The 27,518-nt window shown below is 38.0% G+C and overlaps 1 protein-coding gene across 6 annotated transcripts in view; it reads left to right on the forward strand.

Moving 5' to 3' along the window:
• Positions 1-27,518, forward strand: part of LRBA (LPS responsive beige-like anchor protein) — a 747,733-nt gene that overhangs the window by 177,081 nt on the left and 543,134 nt on the right. For all 6 annotated transcript variants that reach the window (XM_051819347.2, XM_051819345.2, XM_051819348.2 and 3 more), the window contains exons 27-31: positions 3,493-3,620; positions 4,050-4,157; positions 10,939-11,098; positions 14,481-14,931; positions 27,074-27,207. In XM_051819347.2, coding sequence (XP_051675307.2) covers positions 3,493-3,620; positions 4,050-4,157; positions 10,939-11,098; positions 14,481-14,931; positions 27,074-27,207 — 981 coding nt within the window. The remainder of the gene's footprint in view (positions 1-3,492; positions 3,621-4,049; positions 4,158-10,938; positions 11,099-14,480; positions 14,932-27,073; positions 27,208-27,518) is intronic.

Here is a 27,518-nt window from a genome sequence, read left to right on the forward strand (position 1 = left end):
TCTTTCATAGGTAAAAGCAAAAATATGCAATGTGACTTTTTTCATCTAATTTGACTTCCATAGGTGAACTAAAAATAATTCTTGTTTTGCACGACATTTTCTGTATTTAGTTGAAAATATTGAGACTTTGTTAAACTGTTTGCTTAATGAAGAGAATAACAGTTGGGAATGGAGGTGCTAAGAAATAGAAGCAGGCCGGTGCAGTGGCACAGTAGGTTAATACTCTGCCTGAGGCTCTGGCATTCTACATGGGCACCGGTTCTAGTCCTGCTATGGCTTGGGAAAGCAGTAGAAGATGGCCCAAGTCCTTGGGCTCCTGCACCCATGTGAGAGACCTGGAAGAAGCTCCTGGTTCCTGCCTTCGGATCAGCTCAGCTTCGGCCATTGCGGCCATTTGAAGAGTGAACCAGTGGATGGAAGACCTTTTTCTCTTTCTTACTCTCACTGTCTGTAACTCTACCTCTCAAATAAATAAATAAAATATTTTAAAAAATAAAATAAAAAAGGGGCCGGTGCTGTGGCTCACTTGGTTAATCCTCCGCCTGTGGTACTGGCATCCATGTGGACGCCGGTTCTAGTCCTGGCTACTCCTCTTCCAATCTAGCTCTCTGCTGTCGCCTGGGAAAGCAGTAGAAGATGGCCCAAGTCCTTGGGCCCTTGCACCCGCGTGGGACACCTGGAAGAAGCTCCTGGCTCCTGGCTTTGGATTGGTACAGCTCTGGCCGTTGCGGCCATTTGGGGAGTAAACCAATGGACAGAAGACCTTTCTCTCTGTCTCTCCCTCTCACTGTCTGTAACTCTACCTCTTAAATAAATAAATAAAATATTTTTAAAAAATAAAAAAGAAATAGAAGCAAACCTTTAGGAAATGTGGCCTCGTGAAGACATTTGGACAATAAGATACCTATGAAAAAACTGGGGGACTTTACAGATTTCTTGGAAATTTATTCTGTATATTTTTTATTAAAAAAACTTTAAAATTACTTGAGAGACAGAGTTCCTATCTATTGTTTCACTCCCCAAATGCCCAAGAGACATGAACTCAATCCAGGTCTCCCACATTACTGTCAGAGACCCCCTCATTTGAGTCATCATCTACTTTCCAGGATATGCACTAGCAAGAAGCCAGGATTTGAACCCTGGTACTCCAATATGGGATTCTGAGCCAAACCCCCACCTTCATGTTATATATTTTTATTTTTTATTTATTTGAGAGGTAGAATTACAGACAGAGACAGAGGGAAAAGTCTTTCATCTCTTGGTTTACTCCCCAAATGGCTGCAACAGCCAAAGCTGAGCTGATCCGAAGTCAGGAGCCAGGAGCTTCATCTGGGTCTCCCACGCAGGTGCAGGGCCCAGACAGTTGGGCCGCCTTCTACTGCTTTCCCAGGCCACGAGTAAAGAGCTCAATCAGAAGAGGAGCAGTAGAACACGAATCAGCACCCATATGGGATGCCTGTGCCACAGGTGGAAGCTTAGCTTACTACACCACAGTGCTGTACCTCCCATGTTCTTTTAATTCTATGTTCCACAAACTTTTTGAAACCCCCTCGTATAACATTGAAAATAGAAAACCTAGTTACTTAATGAAATATTTTTCATATTTAAAATTCAATTTAACAAAAATATTGGTTACATAAACTATTACCAGTTTTTATATTTTTTGTACACTTAGTTTTACTCAAAATGTCATTCAGAGTACTTTCAGACTTAGGATATGCTAAGGAACTTGGTATAAGCATTTGTAGATAGTTGTTTTAAAAGTTTAAAGCTTTAAGTTAGTGAGCATAACAAAATAGAAGCTATCATTTATTGTCTGTTGTAATTTGTCATTGATTTGCACACTGAATAAAAATTTTTAGTAAATGAAATTGAATAAAATTTTGATTAAAATAATTATTTATTTATTTTAAAAGGCAGAGTTAAGGGAGAGGCAGAGGCAGAGAGAGAGAGAGAGAGAGACAGACAGACAGACAGAGAGACAGATCTTCCATCTGCTGGTTTACTCCCCAAATGACCACAACAGCTGAGCTGGGCCGATCCAAAGCCAGGAGTCAGGAGCTTCTTCCGGGTCTCCCACGCGGATGTAGGGGCCCAAGGACTTGGGCCATCTTCCACTGCTTTCTCAGGCCACAGCAGAGCTGGATTGGAAGTGGAGCAGCTGGGACTCTAACTGGCACCCATATGGGATGCTGGCACTGCAGGCAGCAGCTTTACCCACTGTGCCACAGCACTGGCCCCTATAGTATATTTCTTAGACTTTCCATTAGTAATATAACTACATTAAGTAGACTTTATTGCTTTTGCATATGTCATTAAAAAGTTATTTGACAGAGAGAGACAGACTTCATTAAGAGTGAGAGTGAGCCTGAGGAGTGGGGTTGGGGGTGGGGGAGGTGGAGTGAGGAGGAGAGTGGGAGTGAGAGCTAGAGAGAAAAAAGCACTTCCATATACTTCATGGCCAGGGCTCCTCAGGGGCAGGAGCCAGAAGCTGGGAGCCAGGAGCCAGGAATAAGGAATGCAATCTGTGTCTCTCCTGTGGACACAGCTACTTGAGCCATCACTGCTGTTTCTCTGGTTCTGTGTTGGCAGGAAGTTAGGGTCAGGAGCTGGCACTGCAAATCAAACCCAGGCAATGTGATGTGGGATGTTGGTGTTTTTTAACTGCTAGGCTAAACACCCACTTCTGTATATCCCATTTGAAAATCCTTTCTGCTTCCCTAAAGGGAGAATACCTTTCTAGAATTCAAAGTACAATGCTTCACTTTATTCAGAATCACTTTGTTTAAGAAGCTAGGGAAATAGTGTATAATTTAAATTCAATATTAATTTCTAAATAATTTGAGTAGCTGGAACTTTAAAGAGGCATTTTTGGATTGCATATTAATCAGATTCCCTTTGCTACCCCCACTTTCTAAGCAGTTTAATGAAAGTCAGTAAACAGTAGACCTTACAGAATTTTCTATGAATGCTGTACCTTCTATCCATCACTATTAATATCATGTTGTAATTATGCTGTATAAGAAAAACATGAAGATGTCCAGTTTAATCATTTATTTTAATGAAAGTAACCAAAGTATATTATCCTAGATAGTTTCTTTGCTCTATTTTTTCCACTGTCCTTTTGATTCTTTTCTTCCCTATCTTGTTCTTAATAAAAGATTGTTCCAGTTAACTTGGGTGAGATCTAAGACACAGTAGCCTACTGTTAGGATTCCAAACTGATTTTGTTTTAGCATATCCTAAGAGTGTAGACCACTGGGCTGTACTGGCTCCCCAGATCATAACTGGGGCTACAGTGGGGAAGCCAACAAAATCGGGCAACAAACACAAAGTTACAGAGTCTAGAAACATTTTAGGAATTGGTCAAAGGTAATCTGTTTTAAATGAAATCTTATATAAATCACATTGTTTAGGTGATTTTTATCAGTTCCATATTCTTAAGTTTGATTTTGTTTTCTTTCCCAATCTTTTCATTAAAATAAATTACAGTATGTGCAGTGGCAGTAAGGAATTGCTTAGAGTGTCAACAGCATTCACAGTTGAAATGTAGGGGAGATGCAGCAAAAGTCCTGAAAACAATTCACAGTATGATTCCTGTGGGGAAATCTGCAGCAAAGGTAAGCGTACAGAATAATTCACTGAAATAAAGTATACTTACATTTTATAATTAAGCTCTTGAATTAATTTGTTCATTTCAACATAAAGTAAATTTGACAGAGAACCTAAAGTACTTATTTTAGTCTGTGATTATAACATTCAAATATTTGTGCTTAAATATACAGTAAAGATTTGTTTATACTTAATCTTGTCTACTTTTCCAAATGTTTACTTTTCTTGTTTCTGTGATAACTGTTTTCTTCAAATATGTTGATTTTTCAAGCATGACTCCCTTCTATACTCCTCCATTTCCCTTTAAAAAAGAAGAAAGAAGCGTGGGAAACAACTGGAAGAAGGAATGTTACAGCCTTGCTTTCTTAGTCCTTAGAATGTTGTTTATTATTTAAATGTATTGATGTATATGTATATGTAATTTTTTCTTTAAATAGAGTCCAGTGGACATTGTGACTGGTGGAATATCTCCAGTAAGAGATCTTGACAGGCTTCTACAAGATATGGATATTAATCGACTTAGGGCGGTTGTTTTCAGAGATATAGTAAGTTATGATGCTTCTTTCAAATTCTCTCTTAGTTGATATATATTTCCCCCTAGGCCCAAAGTATGGAGAATAAAAATTCTTTATGACACAATTTAGTCTAGTAGTCCTAGAAGGCCGAGAAAACAGTGTATTAGAAAATATTATCTGTATAAATGGAGTTAGTTATCAGAATGATGATAATAAACATAATCCCATTACATGGTAAGCACTATAAATGCTCTTCATGTACTTGTTAAGTCCAACAGCTTGTTCAATGTGTGCTTTTGGAATTACCATCTTATTGATGAGGAGTCTGAGGCTAGAGAGCTTGAGTTACTTGTCCAAGTTAATATTGGTAGTAAATGACTGAATTCAAACCCAGCAGCTTGAATACAAATTCCATGTTCTGAATGTAATGAAATGTTCACCTTCTAAGTGTAGGTTATTTTATGATGATGATTATTTTATTGAGTATTAGATATTTTCCCCTTACAGGTATATTAATGTGTTAAAAAGTGCATGATAAAATGTTGCTCTCAGTATATTGCTTTTAATTCTTGAGGATGAAAAACAGTTTATATTGGCTGATTGAATATAGAATATGACTGATTTTCATGTAGAAATCTTAAAGTAATATAGAAAGTTAAAAAATGAAAATAAAAATTTCTATGAGCTATTTTTATTAGTAAGTGTTGAACACCCACTGTGTGTTTAGTACTGGATGTTCCAAATACATATTACATACTTATGTCTTACAAATATTAGGACTTGAATTTATCTTTTCCTCTCCCTTTTCTCTACTATTTAAGTCCTTTCTTGTGTTATTGAATGAATATTTGTATGCATACAGAATTTGCATAATACTGTCACTATTGAATACTTATGGAACTCTTATTGTGGTGTAAGCACAGTACTGGGTGCTCTAATGAATTTTATCTTTAATTCTCATGATAATTCCGTGAGCAATATAGCAGTATTAGATTAAATAATGTGCCCAACATCAGACATTTACTAAGAGGGTTAAGTGAGTTAATGGCCTTGTGGATTTGAAATTTTGATATTAATTGCTAAGCTATACTGCCTCCCTGGATCTCAGTTCTTGGATAGTCATTATTTTTATTTCTTTAAGAAACTGTCAATTTTTTCTTTTTCCCTGCTGAGTCCTTTGCTGTGATCCATTTTGTGAAGAAACATTGCTGTTTCCTTCTTTCTCCATTTTCTCTCATTGGAAAGAGTCTGAGTCTGTTGTGCCATAACTGTGCTTCCTAGACTTATCTTTAAAAATCTAGAATAAATTTTATTACTCTTATGCTTTACATTTTGTCTAATAGTTTCTTATTGCCCACTTAAAATGAAATATTTTTTAAATTTATTTCTTAAGGAATACAAATTTCATAAGTACCACTTAAGGAATATAGTGATTCTTCTCACCATACTTGCCCTTCTACCCAGATTCCCATTCCTCTCCTCCTCCCTCTCCCCTTCCCATTCCCATTCTCCATTAAGATTCATTTTCAGTTAATCTTATACACTGAAGACCAACTCTATACTAAGTAAAGATTTTGACAATTTGCACACACACATACACACACACACAAACTCTGAGAACAACTTCTATAGTTAACTGTCATAATACAGCTCATTGAAGACAGAGGTCCTGCATGGGAAGTAAGTGCACAGTGACTCCTGTTGTTAACAGTTATCACTCTTATATATGACATCACTGACCACCCGAAGCTCTTGCCATAAACTGCCTAGGCTATAGAAGCCTTTTGAATCCACAAACTCTGTCAGTATTTAGACAAGGCCATAAGCAATGTAGAAATTCTCTCCTCCTTTCAGAAAAAAGTACATCCTTCTTTCATGGCCACTTCTTTCCACTGGGATCTCATTCACAGAGATCCTTCGTGTAGAACATTTTTTGCCACAGTGTCATTTCTTTCCATGCCTGAAATGCTCTTCTGGGCTTTTCAGCCAGACCAGGATGTCTTAAGGGTTGATTCTGAGGTCAGAGTGTTGCTTAAAGTGATTGTCATTCTATGAGGCTGCTGTGTGGACTGCTTCCCATGTTGGAACATTCTCTCCTTTATAATTCTATTATTATTACCAGACACTTGATCCTATTTATATGATCATTTCAACAGTTAATCCTATCTATATATTCACCTTAACAATTAATATGGTCACTTTAACATTTAAGATGGCATTTTACCACCCAGCTTAATGGGATTTGGGGTCCCATGGCAAGTTTTTAAATGGTATCCTTAGCACTAAGCCCATAGGAATGTATACAGAACTATACAGCTTTACAGTTACAAACTTCCTCTTGCCTCTCTTATTTCCAGTCTTATTTTTTACTGAGCTCCATCTTCAATTGACTTTATACACATATGATTAGCTCTATGTTGAGTTCAACAAATAATACAAAGAAAAAAACTGAAAAAACAAAAAAATGAAACTGTTCCTCAGCAGTCAAGACAAGGGCAGCTCAAGTCACGTCACCCCTTCTTGAAGTGCCAGTTTCACTTCTACAGATTTCATTTTAGGTGCTCTATTAGTTTTCACAGATCAGGGAGAACAAATGGTATTTGTCCCTTTGGGACTGGCTTATTTCACTAAGTATGATGTTTTCCAGATTTTGTTGCAAATGACTGGATTCCATTTTTTTTTTACCGCTGTGTAGTATTCCATAGTGTACATATCCCATAATTTCTGTATTCAGTCCTTGGTTGACAGGCATTTAGGTTGATTCCCTGTCTTAGAGTTTGATTACAATGTGTTGTGGTGAAAATCTTTTTTGGTCATGTCTATTAGGAGTTCTATGTGCTTCCTGTACTTGGATGTCCCTTTCTTTCTCCAGATTAGGGAAGTTTCCGTCATTGTTTCGCTAAAAAGACCTTCTAATCCTTTCTCTTTTTATATGCCTTCTAGAACCTGTATGTTCGGTGATTTGATAGTATTTTGTAGATTCTCAACAGTGATTTTTAGTTTTCTAATTTCCTCTTCTTGTTTATTTTACTGTATAATTTCCTGTGCGTTGTCTTATAAGTCGGATATTCCTTCTTCTGCTTCACCAATTCTGGTGTTAAGGCTTTCCACTGCATTTTTTATTTGTTCTATTACAATGAAGTCTTAACTCTTCAGTCTGGCTCTGTATGATTTAGTACTTACAGAACTTTCTTTTTTAAAAAAATTATTTATTTGAAAGAGTTACAGAGCGAGAAGAGAGAGCAAGTGAGAGAGAGAAATCTTCCATCTGATTATTCCCTCCCAAATGGCTGTGATGATCAGTGTTGGGCCAGGCTGAAACAAGGAGCCAGGACTTTTTCTCTGTCACCCATGTGGGTGACAGGAGCCCAGAGACGTGGGCCATCTTGTTGCATTGCCAGGCTCATTAGCAGGGGGCTGGATCGGAAGTGGAGCAGCCAGGACTCAAACTGTTGCGCATGTGGGATGGCAGCACCAGGGGTAGTAGCTTAACCTGCTGTGCCACAACCCCGGCCCCACAGAACTTTTTAACCAGTTATTGTATCATGGTATCTGAAAGTAGCATCAGAATATCTGCTTTGTCTATCCTGCAATTTTTGGAATTAATAAATAATTAAAAATATATTTATAATAGTTATATAGTCATAGGAATTCCAAAATTTAAATTTAAAGAGAAACCATTTTATTCCTCAGGCCACATCTCAGAGTTTAGCATCTTCTAATGTGAGGAACTTTTGATGAAAAAAGGAATGACTAAAGATTGAGGATATATAGAAATAATTGTCACGAGGTTAACAGCTGATGTTTTTAGTCACCCTAATATGAGTTCAGATTTTCCTTTTCACATTTGTATGCCCTTATTTAAGTTAATTAGCTTCTCTAAATCTCATCTTGTTCAAATTTGTAAATACATATGATGTATAGAGTCCAGTTTCTGATTCACAGTACTTATTCAGTAAATGATGGACACCATTGAAAACAAATTTTATTTCAGGAGTTAACGATTTAAATAATAGAATCTGTGGGAAATTTTTTATTTTGGGTCGGAAACCAGGTGTACACTGTGAACTTCATATGGTAGTCTGTAAACATTGAACATATTCATGGGTTAAATAAATATTTAGATAAGTGTGAATAATTCACAACTAATTAAGAAGTTAAGACCAAGCAAATTATTTGCCTGCATTTTTAATGTGACTGTTTTTACAAACAGTTATAATAGTTGGCAGAAATGTGTGGTAGAGGAACAGAGTTAGGACAGAGAAATGGGATAGTTAATGAGAAAAGGAAATTATATATTTATATTTTCCACCATGACAAAGAAGTAGTTACATGAGAGCCCCCCAAATATCATAGGCTTTGTTAGATTAGAATACTTCTAAAAATTGCATCAAATGGATATATGTAAATAGAGCCTGGAATCATTTTTTTTAACTTTGTCTAAAACTTTGACTCCAGTTACTAACTTTTAATCTGTTTTACTATTACTTTCTATTTATTCACTAAACAACTTTTTTCTGAATTTTTAAAAGATTTTTATTTATTTGCTTGAAAGTCAGAGTTACACAGAGAGAGAAGAGAGGCAGAGAGAGAGAGAAAAGTCTTCTATCTGCTGGTGCACTCTCCAGTTAGCTGCAACGGCTCGAGCTGTACCGATTAGGAGCCAGGAGCTTCTTTAGTCTCCCATGCCGGTGCAGGGGCCCAAGGACTTGGGCCATCTTCTACTGCTTTCCCAGGCCATAGCAGAGTGCGTGATCAGAAATGGAGAAGCTGGGACTCGAACTGGTGCCCATATGGGATGCCGGCACTGCAGGCATGCACGCCCCTGTCCTGTATCTTTTTTTTTTAATCCTAACGTTACCTACTACTTGAAGTACCTTTAGTTTCCAGGATTTGATAGACAATTTTGAGTTTTCCATTTAATTTATTTAAATTCAAATGTATTTCGGAAAGTTGTAAGGATATTTGTCGCTCCCCGTCTTCGTGGAGGAACGACACAGGACCCTGCGCTGTTCTTTTGTCTGCTCGGCCCTCCCCGGGTTTGCTGCTGGTTCTTCCCGGGTTGGCTACCGTCCCTTCCACCTCCGTGGAAGGGCGGTTCCCCCTGCCACATTCCCCACTTCCGCGGGGGAGCGGCACACCGCCGGCTGGCTCTCTCCGGGGCTGCTCAGATGTTCCCCTTAGATGTTCCTGGTGCATGCCATCTCTCTCCTCTTTTATAGTCCTCCTCCGCCAATCCCAACTCGGCTGCCCACACGCCGAGTACGCTGCTCTCCTCCAATCAGGAGCAGGATCAGCTCCTGGAGGTCATCACTCAAGTTGGCAAGAGGCAGCTGCGTAGAAGCTGTTTTCTCCTCTCCCAGCGCCATATTGTGGGAGAGCAGATGCATAGAATAAGTCTTAATTCCAGTAACTTAGTCTAGTCCGAGTTGCTCCCCACAGATATTAATGTGTGGAGTTCCCTTAAAGTTGAGGAATCTGACTAAATGAAGAGATTATTGATATACGGATGCGTGGATGGGTAATTTGTTGAGCTAGTATGGAGCCAAGCCTCTTGCAGAGGTCAGACTTGTTTCTCCTTTTTTTCTGGAAGACACTGTGTTAGACCCTCGGAGTGAGGATGCTAACACGTCGAGAGGCACACCCCAAAGACTCAGAGTCCAGACCAGCTGATGCAAAAGCAAGAGGATTTATTCGGCGTCTGCGCAGACGGGCCTCCTGAACTCGGGAGTCCAGAGAGCGCCCCCAGCACAGAGCCACACGGTTTATATACCTGCAGTGACCAATCGAAAGCACTATAGAGTCCATGCACACAGCAGTCCATTCCGCAAGCTGATCATGTGAAGGGCATGCGTCTTCTATGCAATCAGCTACGGGATCACATGGGAGGCATGCACCTCGTCACCATTTTGTTGTTTACTTCTTTAGTAGTTCCTTTCCCTGACAGCGCCATCTTGTTAACCCTGAGGGGGACGACGTCTCGCTCCCTTTGTTCCCCTGGTGGGAGAGTGGCGTCCCACTTCCCACACCATTATTTGAGTATTAGGAGGCATACAAACTGGGTTAGGTCTTAGCACAGCCAGGCACAAGTGTCGCAGCTAGCTAAGCATAGGGTCCCTTATTTTTATAGCTGCACGTAATTTTAGCTTTGGGGGAAAAAGTTTAGGGCTGTAATTTTTAAACTTTAATTTTATTTGGCGCAAAGGTAACTTCTTGTTTTTAATGGTATTGGCTTAGGTCACTCCATCTTGGTTTGATTTTTAAGGTTCTTCAACTGTATTTTTCATCCCAACAGTTGGTTGTCAGTGCTATTAAAAATATTTTCTTGAAATCCTTTGGTATCCTGTTCTGTATCTGATAGCCTTACTCTTTTTTTTAAGCCCTGGAAATTTGTTTTTTAACATAATTATTATTTTGATGATCAGAAGTAAAATAATCAATTATTCTAATATAATTACTACATAATTATCCTTCTAAAGTTTACAGGGACAGATTGAGTTATTTAATTTTTAAAAAGTCAGCCAGTGTCTCTCCTCCCATGTTTTGCAACTATAAAATCTCATTTAAATACATTTTTCTAAGAGTCTGCCTTATCTTTGCTCAGGTAAATTTATGATAATTATAAATTATCATGATAAATAAATGATTATTATAAGTAATGCATTTATTCTTATATAAACAATCATGTATTAAATTCTGTATATATTGAAACATTTTTGAACATCTTTTATATTTAAATATAATAGTGTTAAATAAAATTAAAACATGTTATTCAAGAGTGGCATGATCAACTCGTTTTATTTTTTCCCAGGAGGATAGCAAACAAGCCCAATTCTTAGCTTTGGCAGTTGTGTATTTTATATCTGTTCTGATGGTCTCAAAGTACAGAGATATTTTGGAACCTCAAAATGAAAGGCGTAGCCAGTCATGTAAAGAAACTGGAAGTGAAAATGAGACTGTATCACTCCCTGGTAAGTTTTCATGTTTATTCCCTGGTACCCAAAATTTTTGTAAAACGTTACTAACTGTGGTTAGAATGTTTATTCTGGAATTTAAATCCATTCAAGTATTAAGTGAGAGCACACATTTTTATTATCTAATTATTTAAGTTTCATAAAATTGCAATTGGGAGATGATTTTTTTTCTTTAAACGAACCATCTAATTAAAAGATAAATGAGCAAATGTAATTCTTTGCAAACAATGAGTTAAAGTTTTTAATTTATTCTAGTATTTGTTGTGAAGAAGAACCAACTCATATTCTTTTGGAAGAAACAAGTTTAATAGCACATAACTGCATTGATTGGGTGTTGTGACACTGTTTCCATGTATAGAAGTGTGGCTGGATAAGCAGCTATCATAGTTGTAGAAGTTAATGTTGGGGCCGGTGCTGTGGCTTAGCGGGTAAAGCCGCCGCCTGCAGTGCTGGCATCTCATATGGGTGATGGTTCGAGACCCAGCTGCTCCATTTCTGATCCAGCTCCTTGCTATGGCCTGGGAAAGCAGTGGAAGATGGCCTAAGTCCTTGGGCTCCTGCACCCACGTGGGAGACTGGCAAGAAACTCCTGGCTCCTGGCTTCGGATCCTCCCAGCTCTGCCCATTGCGGCCCTTGGGGAGTGAACCAGCAGATGGAAGATCTCTCTTTGTATATCTCTCTGCCTCTGTCTGTTACTCTGCCTTTCAAATAAATAAATTAATTAAAAAAAGAAAGACATCACTGTCACCAGAGAGGGCAATTAATTTTTTCAGTAGATCTTCATTCAGCGCCTATTACGTACTTGAGTGTATTCCTGAACACAACAGAAAAATATTTCTGCCCTCACAGAGCTTATAGTTTTAATGGGAAGGGATAGAAAACAAGTATGTGTAACAAATATATTCTGTAGTATTTTAGAGGCTAATAAAAGTGCTGAGAGAAGAAAGAAAATTAAACAGGGTGAAAATGATAGGAATGAAGAGGAGGGATAGATAGGAATTTTTTTCCTAAGGAAAATTCGGAATCATTGGGGAGTTTGAGTATAGGAATCACAACTGGATTATGTTTTTAAAAGTTAAAATTCTGGATTCTGTGAAATTCAGTGTTAAACCTGGAGGAAAAGCTACTGTTTCGACTTTGTATTGCTATGTAACACATTGGCTTGAAGCCTGTTGGCTTCAAACTACAATTGTATCAGTCTTGTTTTCATAATTCTGTGAGTTAGATTTGGGCAGTGCATGGTGGGGATGGTGCATCCCTATTGCAGATGACGTTTGCTGGTGTTAGGAAGTCTCCAGTGGCACCTGTTCTCATTCTTCTAGTCCCTCAGCTGGGCTGGTTTCGCCAGTTGGGGCTGGCTGACTGAAAGAGTTGAACTGGGTTTATGTGTCTGGGGTCTTGAAACTTGCTGTCAGTTGAATTCCTGTTTTCTTCCTTGAGTTTGGAGGGCCTCTCTGTGCTCTCCAGCAAGGATAGCAGAAATCAGCTGTATTTCATAAAGAGTTGGTCAGGGATTCTAGGAACACTAACTAGAGTTGTAAGATCTTACTACTTTCTTCATCTTCTTTTGGTTTAAGTAAATCAAGCCTCTGCCAGTTGTAAGGACTTTTCAAGGAGATGAATAGCAGGAGGCGTGGGGTAGTAGTAGGATCATTAAAGTAAGTATCTTCTACAACCAGTTAGGAGGACCTTGCAGCCATTCAGGCAGGAGGTGATATTGGGATGGACTAGAGTGGTAGCTTTAGAGATGACAAAAAGCAGCAAGATTATGGATATATTTTGGTGGCAGAAAAGAATGGGATTTTTAAATATTTTAAAGATTAAATGTGGGCTATGTGAAATAAAAATGAAGTCACAAATGATTACAAGGTCCAGTAACTAAAAGTGAAATAGATTTTCAGGGAAAGATAAAAAGATAAAAAATTCAGTTTCAACATGTTATGTTAAGATGTCTTTGAAGGCCTGCACCACGGCTCACTAGGCTAATCCTCCGCCTTGCGGCACCGGCACACTGGGTTCTAGTTCCGGTCGGGGCACCGGATTCTGTCCCAGTTGCCCCTCTTCCAGGCCAGCTCTCTGCTATGGCCAGGGAGTGCAGTGGAGGATGGCCCAAGTCCTTGGGCCCTGCACCCTATGGGAGACCAGGAGAAGCACCTGGCTCCTGCCTTCGGATCAGCGCGGTGTGCCGGCCGCAGCACACCGGCCGTGGAGGCCATTGGAGGGTGAACCAACGGCAAAGGAAGACTTCTCTCTCTCTCTCTCTCTCTCTCTCACTGTCCACTCTGTCTGTGTCAAAAAAAAAAAAAAAAAAAAAGATGTCTTTGAATATATAAGTGAGGATGTAGTATAGTCAGTTGTATATAACAGTCTGAGGTTTTTTTGTTTTTGGCAGGGGGTGGAGAATATAGCGTAATTTAAAGCTGTGAGAGTGAATGAGATCTCTAAGGGAATGAATGTATGTAGAGAAGATAAGGCAAAACTGAGGGCTGAGGCATTAAAATGTAAAAATTTAGAGAAGCAAAAAAGTAAAGGACGTAAGGAGTAGCCAGTTAGGTAGTAGAAGGAAAGCTGAAAAGTACCTGGTTCCTGCAAGCTGAATGAAGAGAGCTTCATTAAGTGGGAGGGACTAATCAGCAGGTGCTGATTTAGATAAAGGTTTTTGGTGACCTTGATAAGAGAATTCAAAATTTATCTGACTCATTTGAAAAACATGCAAAGATATACATACACACAGGGATAACTTATCCTTTGGTTCACTCCCACAAGAGCTGGGGCTGGGCCTGGCTAAAGTCTGGATCCAGGAACTCAATTCAGGTCTCCTGTGTGGGTGGACTAGGACCCAAGAATTTGAGCTATCACTGTTGTCTTCCAGGATGCACGTTAGCAGGAGGCTGGAATTGGAGCTGAGCACTGTGATAAAGGGTGTCCCCAGTGGCATCTTAATTTCTGCATCAAATGCCAGCTGCCATCAGTACATTTTTCTTGGAATCCTTGAAATCCTGATTGAAGGGACTAAAAGAGAGGAAAAGGGATGAACTTTGTTGAACTGGGTTTTAGGGATCATTGACTTTTATTATCCATATAGAAGATAGTAAGTTTTTCAGCAGTGGAAACCATGTTTGTGTTAGAGGTTTTTCTTTTATTCTAAGGATTTTGGACTCTTTCTTATAAGTGAGTGGCTTTCAACTTTGTGTTGCTACACATTGGTCTGTCATGATCAGTTTGGAGAGTTTTTATAGCCAATATTTTTAATCCATATTTTTATACTTTATTTTGATTATAATAATTTAAAGTACTAGTTGGCTGTTATGGCTAAATATACCATTTTAAATTAGTTCTGAAAATTTTTATTTTTCTTTTCTTCTCTTTCTGTGCAAGATGTGGAAAACACACCAGCTTCATTCAGCCCTTCAACTCCAGCCTCAGTAGAAGAATCTGAAAGTACATCATCTGCTCGAAGGAGGGATTCAGGCATTGGAGAAGAAGCCTCTACTGGTTTAGGAAGCAATGTGGATGTAACTCCTCAAGCAGCACCTCCGAGTGTCAGTGCAGGCCCAGATGCAATCAGTGAGGTGTTATGCACTCTTTCTTTAGAAGTCAATAAATCTCAGGAAACCAGAAATGATGGAGGAAATGAGTTGGATAACAAGGCTACACTACCAGTTCCAGTTTCAAAAAATGTCAATGTGAAAGACATTCTCCGAAGCTTGGTAAACATCCCAGCAGATGGAGTCACAGTGGATCCTGCCCTTCTGCCACCAGCCTGTCTGGGAGCTCTTGGTGATCACCTATCTGTTGAACAGTCTGTACAGTTCAGATCTTTTGACAGGTACTGAGTTTAATCTTGTCTTCATGTGCTTCTACTTACAAATTTTAAAGATAAAGTATAAACAGGAATTCAGTTTAACTCTGCTAGATCTTGATGCTTCAATATTAGGAAAGAAGACTTTGATCTAGCTTATAAAAATTGTTATTTTTGTTTCTTAGTTTCTATTTATTATTATACCAATAGGATGAGTTTTAAAAATAATTTTATTATTACGTTGGCAGTTTGTGTGCTGAGTTATTTGTTGTTGTTGTTGCTGTTACAACTGAAGACTTACCTGTACTTTCAGGTGATTTTCCTTCTGCCCCTTGCTGCCAGTACTATGCCAGCCTTTGTGGCAAAAATGGGAATCTGTGGATTCCAACAGACTTGGGAATTCACTGAGGTGTTCAGAGCACTGACAGCTGGGGAAAACTGACTAGATTCATGATTTTGTTGATTCTGTTGCCCTAGGAAACCTTTAGCTCCTTTGCCTCAACATTGTCTTTAAATACTGTGAATTTTACTAAAATTCTACTTAAAATGAATATATTAGAATTATTAGACATAGTGTTTCAAAAATAAATATTTTTGGGAAAGCTTTTTTTGAAAAGTTTTGACACAAACTCTAGTTTAGAACTTTTTTTGAGCCATTTGAATTCTATCACCTTTGAATACTTTCTTGTATATGGTATATATAAATATAATACATTTATTGGAATAAAGAATTTCTTATATAATACTACTTTAATACCTTATATTTTCTATTAAGCTATAATATATTCATTGAAATAATGAATTGACATGGTATAATACTACCTTTTAATCTTCAAAAACCTTACAGTTTTTATTAATTACCTCACTGATTTTTCTTATTGTGCAAAGATTCAGTTCAGGATTGTGTGTTGCATTTTGTTGTGCTTCTTTATCCTTTTTGAATCTGGAAGAAATTAATTTATTGATCTTAACACTTTAGAGGATGATAGCACAGTTATTTTTAAAATGATCTCCAGTTTAGTTATTTCTAACATTTCTTGAGGATTAGAGTTAGGTTGATGCATTTTTCGCAGGAGTGACACAGAAGTGATACTGTTTCTTCTAGTTGTACCCTGTCAGGTGGCATGAAGGTATTTTCTAGGTTTCTCTCCCGTGATAGTACTCCTTATGAGGAAATATTACAAGATTCTACCATCCTTCTCATATCTTTTTAAATCATTCATTATATTGTCCTTTTATTTTTTAAGGTTTGTTTTATTTATTTGAAAGACAGAGTTACAGAGAGAGGTAGAGAGAAAAAGAGAGGTCTTCCATCCGCTGGTTCACTCCCCAGATGGCCACAACAGTCAGAGCTGCGCCAGTCCAAACCCAGGAGCCAGGAGCTTCTTCCGGGTCTCCCACGTGGATGCAGAGGCCCAAGGACTTGAGCCATCTTCTACTGCTTTCCCAGGCCATAGCAGAGAGCTGGATTGGAAGAGGAGAAGCCTGGACTAGAAATGGCGCCCATATGGGATGCCAGTGCTTCAGGCCAGGGCTTTAACCCACTGAGCCACAGTGCCAGCCCTTCATTATATAGTCTTAGGATTTCTAATTTTATACAATGGCTTACAGTCATTATTTATGTTGATTTCTAATTTGGCCATGCAGCTGACTTATGTTTTCTTTTGATTTGTTCCCATCATAATTTAATCTTCTCATGATGACATCTATCCTATTATTATCCACAATCATTGGGGACTATGCAGCAATATCTTTTTAAGTTACTAAATCTTTTTCCTGTTTCAGGTTGTTGTTTATAACTTTGTGCTTCCTCTTTTTTATTGTTTTACTTTTTCATTTTTTTTTTTTTTTTTTTTTGACAGGCAGAGTGGACAGTGAGAGAGAGAGACAGAGAGAAAGGTCTTCCTTTGCCGTTGGCTCACCCTCCAATGGCCGCCGCGGCCAGCGTGCTGCGGCCGGCGCACCGCGCTGATCCGATGGCAGGAGCCAGGAGCCAGGTGCTTTTCCTGGTCTCCCATGGGGTGCAGGGCCCAAGCACCTGGGCCATCCTCCACTGCACTCCCTGGCCACAGCAGAGAGCTGGCCTGGAAGAGGGGCAACCGGGACAGAATCCGGCGCCCCGACCGGGACTAGAACCCGGTGTGCCGGCGCCGCTAGGTGGAGGATTAGCCTAGTGAGCCGCGGCGCCGGCCTTACTTTTTCATTTCTCCTACTTTTGCACTTCAGTCATGCTGTGGGTTGGGACATTAGATATTGAAGCCAGTTAAAATTGCTTATGGTGTTAAGATTCTCAGAGGCATATAGGAAATATCACTTTAGTGGAAGATCTTTTTGTCATCTTGTCTCTTCTTCCACTACTTGAAAATTAGGTATATACTGTAAGCTGATGAGATTGACAGAGTGTAAATTTCAGGTTAATAGTACATGGTAGAAGGCAGCACTGTGGCACAGTAGCTTAATTTTCTGCATGAAGCACCAGTATCTCATATGGGTGCTGGTTCTAGTCCCAGCTACTCCTCTTCCAATCCAGTTCTCTGCTATGGCCTGGGAAACCAGTAGAAGATGGCCCAGGTGCTTGGGACCTTGCATCCACATGGGATACCCAGAAGAGGCTCCTGGCTTCAGATCGGCCCAGCTCTTGCTGTTGTGGCCATTTTGGGGGTGAACCAGCAGATGGAGGACCTCTCTTTCTGTCTCCTCTCACTCTCACTGTCTGTAACTCTGCCTCTCAAATAAATAAATAAAATCTTAAAAAAAAAAATAGTACATGGGTGGTATACACCTAGTGGGATAGTGGCTCCTACTTTCAAATGTCTTGTTTATAAAAAATAGTTTTTAGGGCTAATGCCATGGCTCACTTGGTTACTCCTCCATCTGCGGCGCTGGCATCCCATATGGGCGCCGAGTTCTGGTCCCGGTTGCTCCTCTTCCAGTCCAGCTCTCTGCTGTGGCCCGGGAAGGCAGTGGAGGATGGTCCAGGTGCTTGGGCCCTGCACCCACATGGGAGACTAGGAGGAAGCACCTGGCTCCTGGCTTCAGATCGGTGTAGATTCGGCTGTGGTGGCCATTTGGGGGGTGAACCAATGGAAGGAAGACCTTCCTCTCTGTCTCTCTTTCTCACCATCTTTCAGATAAAAAAAAATAGTTTTTATAATAGAAGAAATTAAAATATTAGCTTTAGAAATCAGACAAAATGGGTTTGAGTACTGGTTCTATCACTTTTTAGTGAAATTGGAAGTTTTCTTATTACTTAACTTTGTAGTATAGGTTGAATATCCCTCTTGCAAAATGTTTGGGACAGGACATGTTTTAGACATTGGAGATTTTTGGGTTTTAGAATATTTTAATAGACTTTACTGGTGGAACATTCCTTATCTAAAAACATGAAATCCAAAATGCAAACAAACCCAAATTAAAAAGAATCAAAATGCTTTAAATTTTGGAGCATTTTAGATTTAGGATTTTCAGATTAGAGATGTTCAATCTGTACTGTACAGCCATTAAAAAGAAAAAAAAGGCATAATAATATGCATTGATGTTAAATTATATTAATTTTTATGTAATTTGGAGAAGTCACTCAATAAGCATGAACTAATGAAGGATCTCTGTGAGTGAGATCCCAGTGGAAAGAAGGGGCCGTCAAAGAAGGATGCACTTTTTCTGAAGGGAGGAGAGAATTTCCACTTTGATTATGACCTTGTCTAAATAAGGTCAGAGTTGGTGAACTCAAGAGGCTTCCATAGCCTTGGCAGCTCATGGCAAGAGCCTCGGCTGATCACTGATGTCATAAATAAGAGTGTCAGTTGTTAAATCAACAACAGGAGTCACTGTGCACTTACTCCCCATGTAGGACCTCTGTCCTTAATGAGTTGTACTATAAGAATTAATGGTAAAACTTGTCTTCAAACAGTATTTTATACTTTGTGTGTCAGTGTGGGTGCAAACTGTTGAAATCTTTACTTAGTATAGAGTTGTTGTTCTTTTTTTTTTTTTTTTTCCTGGACAGGCAGAGTTAGGCAATGACAGTGAGAAAGAGAGAGAGACAGAGAGAAAGGTCTTCCTTCCGTTGGTTCATTCCCCAAATGGCTGCTATGGCCAGTGCGCTGTGCCAATCCAGAGCCAGGAGCCAGGTGCTTCCTCCTGGTCTCCCATGCGGGTGCAGGGACCCAAGAACTTGGGCCATCCTCCACTGCACTCCCTGGGCCACAGCAGAGAGCTGGCCTGGAAGAGGAGCAACTGGGACAGAATCTGGCGCCCCAACTGGGACTAGAAACCGGGGTGCTGGTGCCGCAGGCGGAGGATTAGCCAAGTGAGCTGCAGCGCCGGCCGAGTTCGTCTCCTATATATAAAGATAATTAAAAATGAATCTTATTGAAGAATGTGACAGGAGTGGGAGTAGGAAGTGAGTCGGGAGTGGAAGTGGGAAGGCGAGTATTGGGGGAAGAACTGCTATATTCCAAAAGCTGTACCTATGGAATTTATATTTATTATAATATAATAATAAAATTTATAATAATAAATTTAAAATAATAAAATTTATAATAAAAATAAAATTTAAAAAAACTCTAGTTAATAAAAAGTAAATATGAACTTAGTCATTCCTGCTTTTTGGTGTATGTGTATGTGTGTATGCACCAAATATTTGGAACATGTATTATAGAATTGTATATTTTATACAATTTAAGCATATCAGTATTATGTATCATAAGGATTATATTCGCAGCACATATACATATGATTTTAATAAATAAGTAAGGTGGCTAATCTGCTAGAACGATGGATAATTATAGGAATCAGTAGTTTATGTAAGGAATACTGCTTATATGCAAATATGTAAAGATGATTCATATCACTAATAGTGAAAGAAATGCATATTAAAATAAGCATAAGATAATTTCCCCAATTAAATATACAGAGATTTAAAAATGAGTATGAAGAAATATTTTATACTATTGTTGAAATGGCATGTTGCTATAATTTATTGGAAGCAAATTGGCAGTATTAATTAAAATATGTATCCTTAATTCCACTTCTGAAAGTTTATACAGAAGAAATATTTAGGTATAAAATGTTTTATACAAGCAGCCCTACAAGATTTTTTTTATAATGAGCTAATAACCGATTGATCTTTTACTTTGTGAAGGCCTATTGTAATACATTATTTAAATAGGTAGATGGATCAATACTGTTTTTGTTCTCTCCTTACAGATGAAGAAACAGAGAGAGATTAAGTATGTGATTTATGGTCTTATCTAAATAATTGGTGGAGCTAAGATTTGAACCTAGTGGGTCTGACAGTAGGTTACGTCCTTTGATTTGCTTGGCAACATTTCATCGCAACATTGTTTCATAATGATAAAAAAAATTTGTTTTTAGTTGCCAACATATGAGGCATTGGGCACATGTATCCTTTATGCATGTAGGAAATCAGGTTGAACATACTTAATCCAAAAATCTGAAATCCAAATTGCTCTAAAATGTTAAAACCTTTAAAGGCAGTATGAGATTACACATGGAAAATTCCACACCTCATGTAACTGGTTACAGTCAAGCCACAAACATGCCTTTAAAATATGGTATAAAATTACCTTCAGCCTGTATGTTAAGTTAAATACGAAACATAAATGAATTTAGTGTTTAGAAATTGGTTCCTTTCCCCAAGATATTTCATTGAGTATGTGCAAAATTTCCCAAATGTGGAAAAAAAACATCTCCAATACTTGTTGTCTAAGGGATCCTTAACCCGCACTGTGCAGCCATTAGAGAGAGAAGACTGAAACATTGGTTATTGATGTCAAGTGATACTGAAGATATGTTTTAAAAAAATGTTTTTTATTTGAAATGCAAAGATACAGGCAGAGAGATTTTTCCATTTACAGGTTTACTCCACAAATGTCTTCAACAACTGAAGTTCAGCCAAGTTGAAGCTATGAGACTGAAATGCAATCTGGGTCTCTCACATGGGTGGCAGAGTCCTAAGTAGTTGATCCATTATCTCCTGCCTTCCAAGGTGTTCATTAGCAGGAAGCTAGACTCAGAAGTGGAGGTGGGACTTGAACCATGGCAATCCGATGTGGGAGGCAGGTGTCCCAAGTGTTGTTTTAACTGCTGTGCTTCACTACTGTCAATTAAGTAAAGATAAGTTTTTTGCTTTTTAAAAGATTTATTTTATTTATTTGAAAGAAGTACAGAGAGAGGGAGAGGGAGCTTCACTTCCCAAATGACTGCAACCAGGACTCACACATGGGTGATGAGGCCCAGGCACTTGGCCCATCATTTGTTGCTTTCCCAGGCACATTAGTAGGAAGCTAGATCAGAAGTGGAGCAGCAGGGAGTTGAACCAGAGCTCATATGGGATGCTGGTGTTGTAGGCAGCAGTTTAACCTGCCGTGCCATGATACTGGGCCTAAGATACATTTTTAAATGAAAAAGGCATTGTACAAATAGTTTGGACTTTATGATGTTAATTAAGTATAGATACATATGTTCAAACATTCCATTAAAAGTACAAAGTAAATAATATTAATTGCAATTACTATTAATAATAATTGCAAAGGAAGACCTTTCTCTCTGTCTCTCTCTCACTGTCCACTCTGCCTGTCAAAAAAAAAATAATAATTGCTATATTTTGACAGTGAGAAGAGGTATAAGTTATTAGGTTTTTTGTTTTGTTTTTTAATTTGACAGGTAGAGTTATAGACAATGTGAGAGAGAAACAGAGAGAAAGGTCTTCCCTCCGTTGGTTCACTCCCCAAATGGCCACTACAGCTGGTGCTGCGCTGATCCAAAGCCAGGAGCTAGGTGCCCCTTCCTGGTCTCCCATGCGGGTGCAGGGCCCAATCACCTGGGCCATTCTCCATTGCCCTCCTGGGCCACAGCAGAGAGCTAGACTGGAAGAGGAGCAACTGGGACCAGAACTTGGCGCCCATATGGGATGTCGGCACCGCAGGCTGAGGATTAACCAAATGAGCCATGGTGCCGGCCCCAGTTATCAGGGTTTTAAGAATATTCTCAATTTTTATAATTTGCTTAAATTTGTACTAACGTTAGATTGAGTACTTAGAAACACTGTACTAACAATAAGGTTACATTTTTAAATTTAACATGTCTTATTGACAGAGTCAAATCAATTGATGTTCTTTAAAAGAGTAAAATTTCTTTATATTTTGGCATTTATTTTTATTTCTTTGTAAAATAGCATATAAATTTAATCAGTGTATTACTGATGCCTTGTTTAAGTGACTGGATTTTGGACTAATTTAGGAAACCAAACTTAGAGAGTTTACAGAGGGTTTATTGAAGTAGAAAACAAAGGGTGATTTTAATGATAGCATTTTCCAGAATGTTTGTGTCTGGTAAGCTTAACATACCATCGGATGGCAAGTAGTCTGCTCTGTTTTTCCCCCTTCTTTTTCTTAGTAAGAGACACCTTTTGAAAACCTTTCATGCAGCCATGGACCAGTGGAATATCTTTGGGAATTTCAAAGCATCCCTCTGATCATGTATTTATCTCAGGAATGCTGTGTCAGAAATCACAACTCTCCTCATATCTTAAGAATTATCAACTTCCAAGCAATAGCTGGAAAGTTTAGAGTAACAGCTCCATGAGTGAAACCTTGCTGAAAGGCTGCCAGGTTGTGGGCCTTTGTGAAGAGGAAGGTGTTTGTGTTCATTCTCATGCCAACATTCTTGTTCTTATCTAATTTGAAGATCCTCTCTGGTGATTAGTGGATGCCAGGGATTTATCTTGATAAAGTTCAAGGGCTGGTCTGGCTTTTCAGCTGGATCCTTAGGGACTAAAATGCTAGTCAGAAAATGCCTTTCTCCCTTCCTGAACTATTTTTATGTTAAATAAAATATCATTTATGTGGAGATTTGTGATATTTGAAACATATTCTGCAGTGGAATTTTTGAATCTTAGTGAGCCTGAAGACCTGGTTGCTGTTTGCTGGTCAGTAATGAATTGGACAAACTTTCAAAAAAGGCTTTCTAGTTTAGGTTAAAAAAAAATAAGTATTTTCACTTGCTTTGTATGGGGCCTTAATAAAATTACTTCTTTCCCATGTATGAAATAATGTATGGTACTAGCTTCATTGGTTGTTGTAAATATAAATGATGCAATTTGTGAATGTCCTAAGTACAATGGCTCACAAATTTTAAGTATTGATTAAAGTTATTGAGTCCATAAAGAAAAAAATGATGTTATATTTTATCTTTTATTATTTGATTTTTAATCAGCAGTTGGAAAGCCATCTTACATAACTGGTTATCTCTTTCCAAATTCTTTATGCCATATAGCTTGAAATACTTTTTGTTAAAATTGATGTTAGATATTAAAAATTAATTATTTGTTTTATTAACATTAAAAAGGATTTCTTTTCATTTCATAAATAGAAACTTAAGCTTTAGTCTGAGAAAGATACCAGAGATATCCTTACCATATTGCCTGGCATATAGACTCTCAAGGTTTTGTTAAATATGTGTTGTATTTTCCAAAGCATTTTATTAAAAAAAAAGTTAAATATCTGGTTTTTGCATGATCAAATTATGTAGTAGTAAATTTAAATTTGTAGATTTTTTTTTAAAACTGTTAATGTGCCTGGGAAGGGAGTAGAAGATGTCCCAAGTACTTGTATCCCTGCCACCCATCCTGGAGATCTGGGTGGAGTTCCAGGCTTGTGGCTCAGCACCGACTGTTGCATCCATCTGGGGACTGAACCAGTGCATGGAAGATCTCTCTGTCCTTTTTTTTTTTTCTCCCTGTAATTCTGCCTTTCAAAAAAATAAATGAAGATTTTTTAAAAAAATCTGGTAGGAGACCATGCTTGAGATATATCATTCCTGAGAATATGTGAAAGATCTTGGATAATAAGTATTTATGACTGAAAGCACTTTTAGCAGCAGTAGCCTCAAGGACCAGAAATGACATTATGTTCTGTTGTATCTGATTAATCCTGTCATCCTGGACAAATTAAGATTGTGCATATTGTGGAGCATCTACAGTCTACTTTTTTCTGTTACCAGTTTTCCAAAGTTTAATTATGAAAATATTCAGGCTTATAGAGAAGTTGAAAGAATTAAACAGCAAACACCCTGAGATGCATCACTGAGGTTCTACAATTGGCCTTTAACTCTGTTTGCTTCATCATGTAACTTTCTGTATTCCATCAATCTTTTATTAAATTTTGTAAAGTGTATTTATTTATTTGAAAGGCAAAGTGACAGAGAGAGGGAGAGGGAGAGGGAGAGAGAGGGGGGGAGAGGGAGAGAGAGAGAGAGAAAAAGAGAAAGAGAAAGAGAAAGAGAGAGACAGAGACAGAAAATCCTTCCATTGGTTCACTCCTCAGATGTCCACAATAGCTTGTTGAGGCCAGGACAAAATCGGGAGCCTGGAGCTCCATCTGGGTCTCCCTTATGGGAAACAGGGACTCAGGCACCATTATTTGTTGCCTCTCAGTGTGCACATTAGCAGGATGTGGATTGGAGGAAGGTGTGGGACTTGATCCCAGGCACTCAGATGTTGGCTGCAGGTTTCCCAAGTAGTGGTTTAACCATGATGCCACAGTGCTTGCCCTCAATTTTATTTTTTGGAATGCATTTCAAAGGAAGATGCAGACATCAGTTTACTTCACTCTTACACACTTAAGCCTTCAGTACTCTACCTATAGATTAATACAGGTTTTAATGTAAAATTTACATGCAGTGAAAGGCACAAATCTTAGGCATAACCATTTGATGACTTTGGAGACATTCATACAATTTTGTAAATCAAAACCTCATTAAGATATTGTCAGTCTTAAAAAACCCCCATTTTCCAACCAATTCTTATCCTAATCCTTCAGAGACAGTTATTACTCTGAATTTTTTTTTCTGCCATAGACTACTTTTGACTATTGTAGAACTTCATGTCAAAGTTAGCACAAAGTATGTGTATTTTAGGATAATGTTTCTTTTATTCCATATAATGCTTTTGAGTTTCATCCATGTTGTTAGGCTTATCAATAGTTTACTTTTTATTTCTGACTCGTATTCTGTTTTATAAGCATGCTATCTTTTAAAGATGCTTATTTTCTTGTACAAAGGACATTTGGGTTCTTTCTGCTTTGTGGTTATTGTAAGTAAAGCCTCTATGAATATTATTGTACACATTTTTGTGGATATAGGTTTCTTTGGGGGAATTTCTAGGAGTGGAATTGGAATTTTTGGGTAGGTATATGTGTTAAATTAATAAAAAGTTACTTATTTGAGAGGCAGTGAGACACAGAGAATACTTCCATCCACCAATTCTCATCCCAAAAGCCCTCAACAGTTATGGGCCAGGGCTGGGCCAGGGCCAGCTGAAGCTGGGAGCTGGGGACTCAGTTCGGGTCTCTCACTTGGGTGGCAGTAACATAAGCACTTGAGCCACCACTGCTGTCTCCCAGGGTCTGCATTAACAGGAAACTGGAGTCAGGATCCAGAGTTGGGCAGTGAACCCAGCACTTGGATGTGGAACATCGGGTGTTTTAATTACTAGGCCAAATGCCTGCCCCCTGTCTTAGATTTTGATCATAAGAAAATAAGTTTGACATTTATTTGTATTTCTGTCACTTTTATTGTACTTGCCTTTTGTATGAGTAAAGTAGAGCTTGCTGGTTCATTATTTTATATATAAATCTGAAAGTAAATTCTATATTTCTTCTCTTCAAAAAATAGGTTGCTAGAGGATAGAGATTTTTGTAAACAAAGGACTTGTAAATTTCTGTGTGGAATAGGAAATGCACAAATTATATTGTGTGTTGTTTTCTGAATGTACCAGCAGCAGTGTGAGCATGCGTGTGTACCCCGCCCCCACGCACATCATATCTACTCTCCCTTAAGTCAATAATCTTCATCTGATATCAGCTACCATGGTTTAAACACAGCATTCTGGACTTGGGGCTCAGGTGGCTGTTGCTTCTATTTTTTAGTGTATAGTTAACATTGGCAGTCACCCTTATAATGATTTGACACCAGCTACCCTCAAGTACATTGAATAAGCCATGCCTAGCACAAGAGAACTTGATTTAATTGGCAACAGTATTTGCCCTCACATGATAGGCACTGAAGTAAAACGGAACCTATTTCACTCGTGTTATCTCTTTTTCAAATAACAACAAGAAAAATGTATTCCTAAAATATTAGAATTACATAATTTTCACTTTTGAATACATTTATTTGGATCAAGTACTTAAGTAACTTTGTTTAAAAGCTAATACTTTTTAAAGCTATTAAGGGAATACTTGCAGCTTGCAGTTGCAGTATTGTCAACAAAAGATGTGATTAAATAAATTGAATGTTGAAGACTTTAGGCTTATGCTTAACACCAGGTAATTAAAAGTAAGCACTGCTGTGGGAGTGCATTATATATCAGCTGTCCTCTTTACCTCATTAACTGGGTTTTTGCATGTTTATGGAGCTAACTTCAATTAAAAATGCCTTTTAAGTTATGCCTAACAAGGTCTTTTAGTTACTATTTTGATATAAAGTATTACACTGTAATTGAAATTGGAATATTATGAATACCTGTGTTTATATTATATACAAGCTGAACAACTTTGATTCTATGATATATTTGCATCAGTTTTTTTACTTATACATTTTTCTATGTGATATTATCAAAAGATATAGTCTCTGAGGCAAAAAAGAAAAACTTTGGTTGCGTTTATGTTGGGAAATTGTTTATGTCTACATTTTTCACCCTAGATTTCTTATAGTTTATTATTTCAAATTAACAATGTTTTAAAACCCTTGTTGAGCCATGTTTGGTTTTTTGCTTCAATTCTAAGGTTGAAAAAAAATTAATTAGTTTTCCACTTGAGGGCCAGAATTTCTTTTTTATATACTTTTGGCTATATGTTATTTATTAGGTAATTAAAGATAATTCTTCATTTAAAAAATACTAGGTGGTAAATTTAAGCTAATAGATCAAGAGGACTTATATATCCTTAGGGCACTATCCTTGGTCAAAAAAAAATTAAAAAGCACATAATTAGGAACAGCATTGAAGAGATTTCATATTGGAAAAATATTCTTAATTGTATATCAAAATAGAGATAAGGAACAAAATTAGAAGTTAACATCTTAGTTTCTTTTTGAAATTCACACAAGCAGTCTTCTGTATTGATATTATTTTCTGTCTTTATTTCAGAAGTGTCATTGTTGCAACAAAAAAAGCAGCAGTCTTACCTTCCACCCTTGCTACGAGTGTACCTGCCAATGCTGTGAGTGTGGTTTCCTCAGTAGATTCAGCCCAGGCCTCAGATGTGGGTGGAGAATCACCAGGTGTGTTACTTCTCAAGGATTTCATCTAGTTTTAAGACCTTATTTTAGCTAACCTTGGATTTCTGATAAAGTTGTTAGTCACGTAAAAAGCATTGCACTTTTATATCATACCATTGCTTACTGATTTATGGAATAAATCTGAGTAAAATAAAAAAATTAAATCAAGGAATTAAATATTTTCTTTAGTCAGACCTAGCAGTATGTGATGGATTAGATGCTGCTAGTTAGGTGGATGAAAACATGAGTGAATGATTCATAAAGATACTTTTTGCCTTTTGTCTTTCGTTGCACTTAAAAAGAGATAGCTAGAT

The sequence above is a fragment of the Oryctolagus cuniculus genome, chromosome 8, assembly GCF_964237555.1.
Source record: "Oryctolagus cuniculus chromosome 8, mOryCun1.1, whole genome shotgun sequence".
NCBI lineage: Eukaryota > Metazoa > Chordata > Mammalia > Lagomorpha > Leporidae > Oryctolagus > Oryctolagus cuniculus.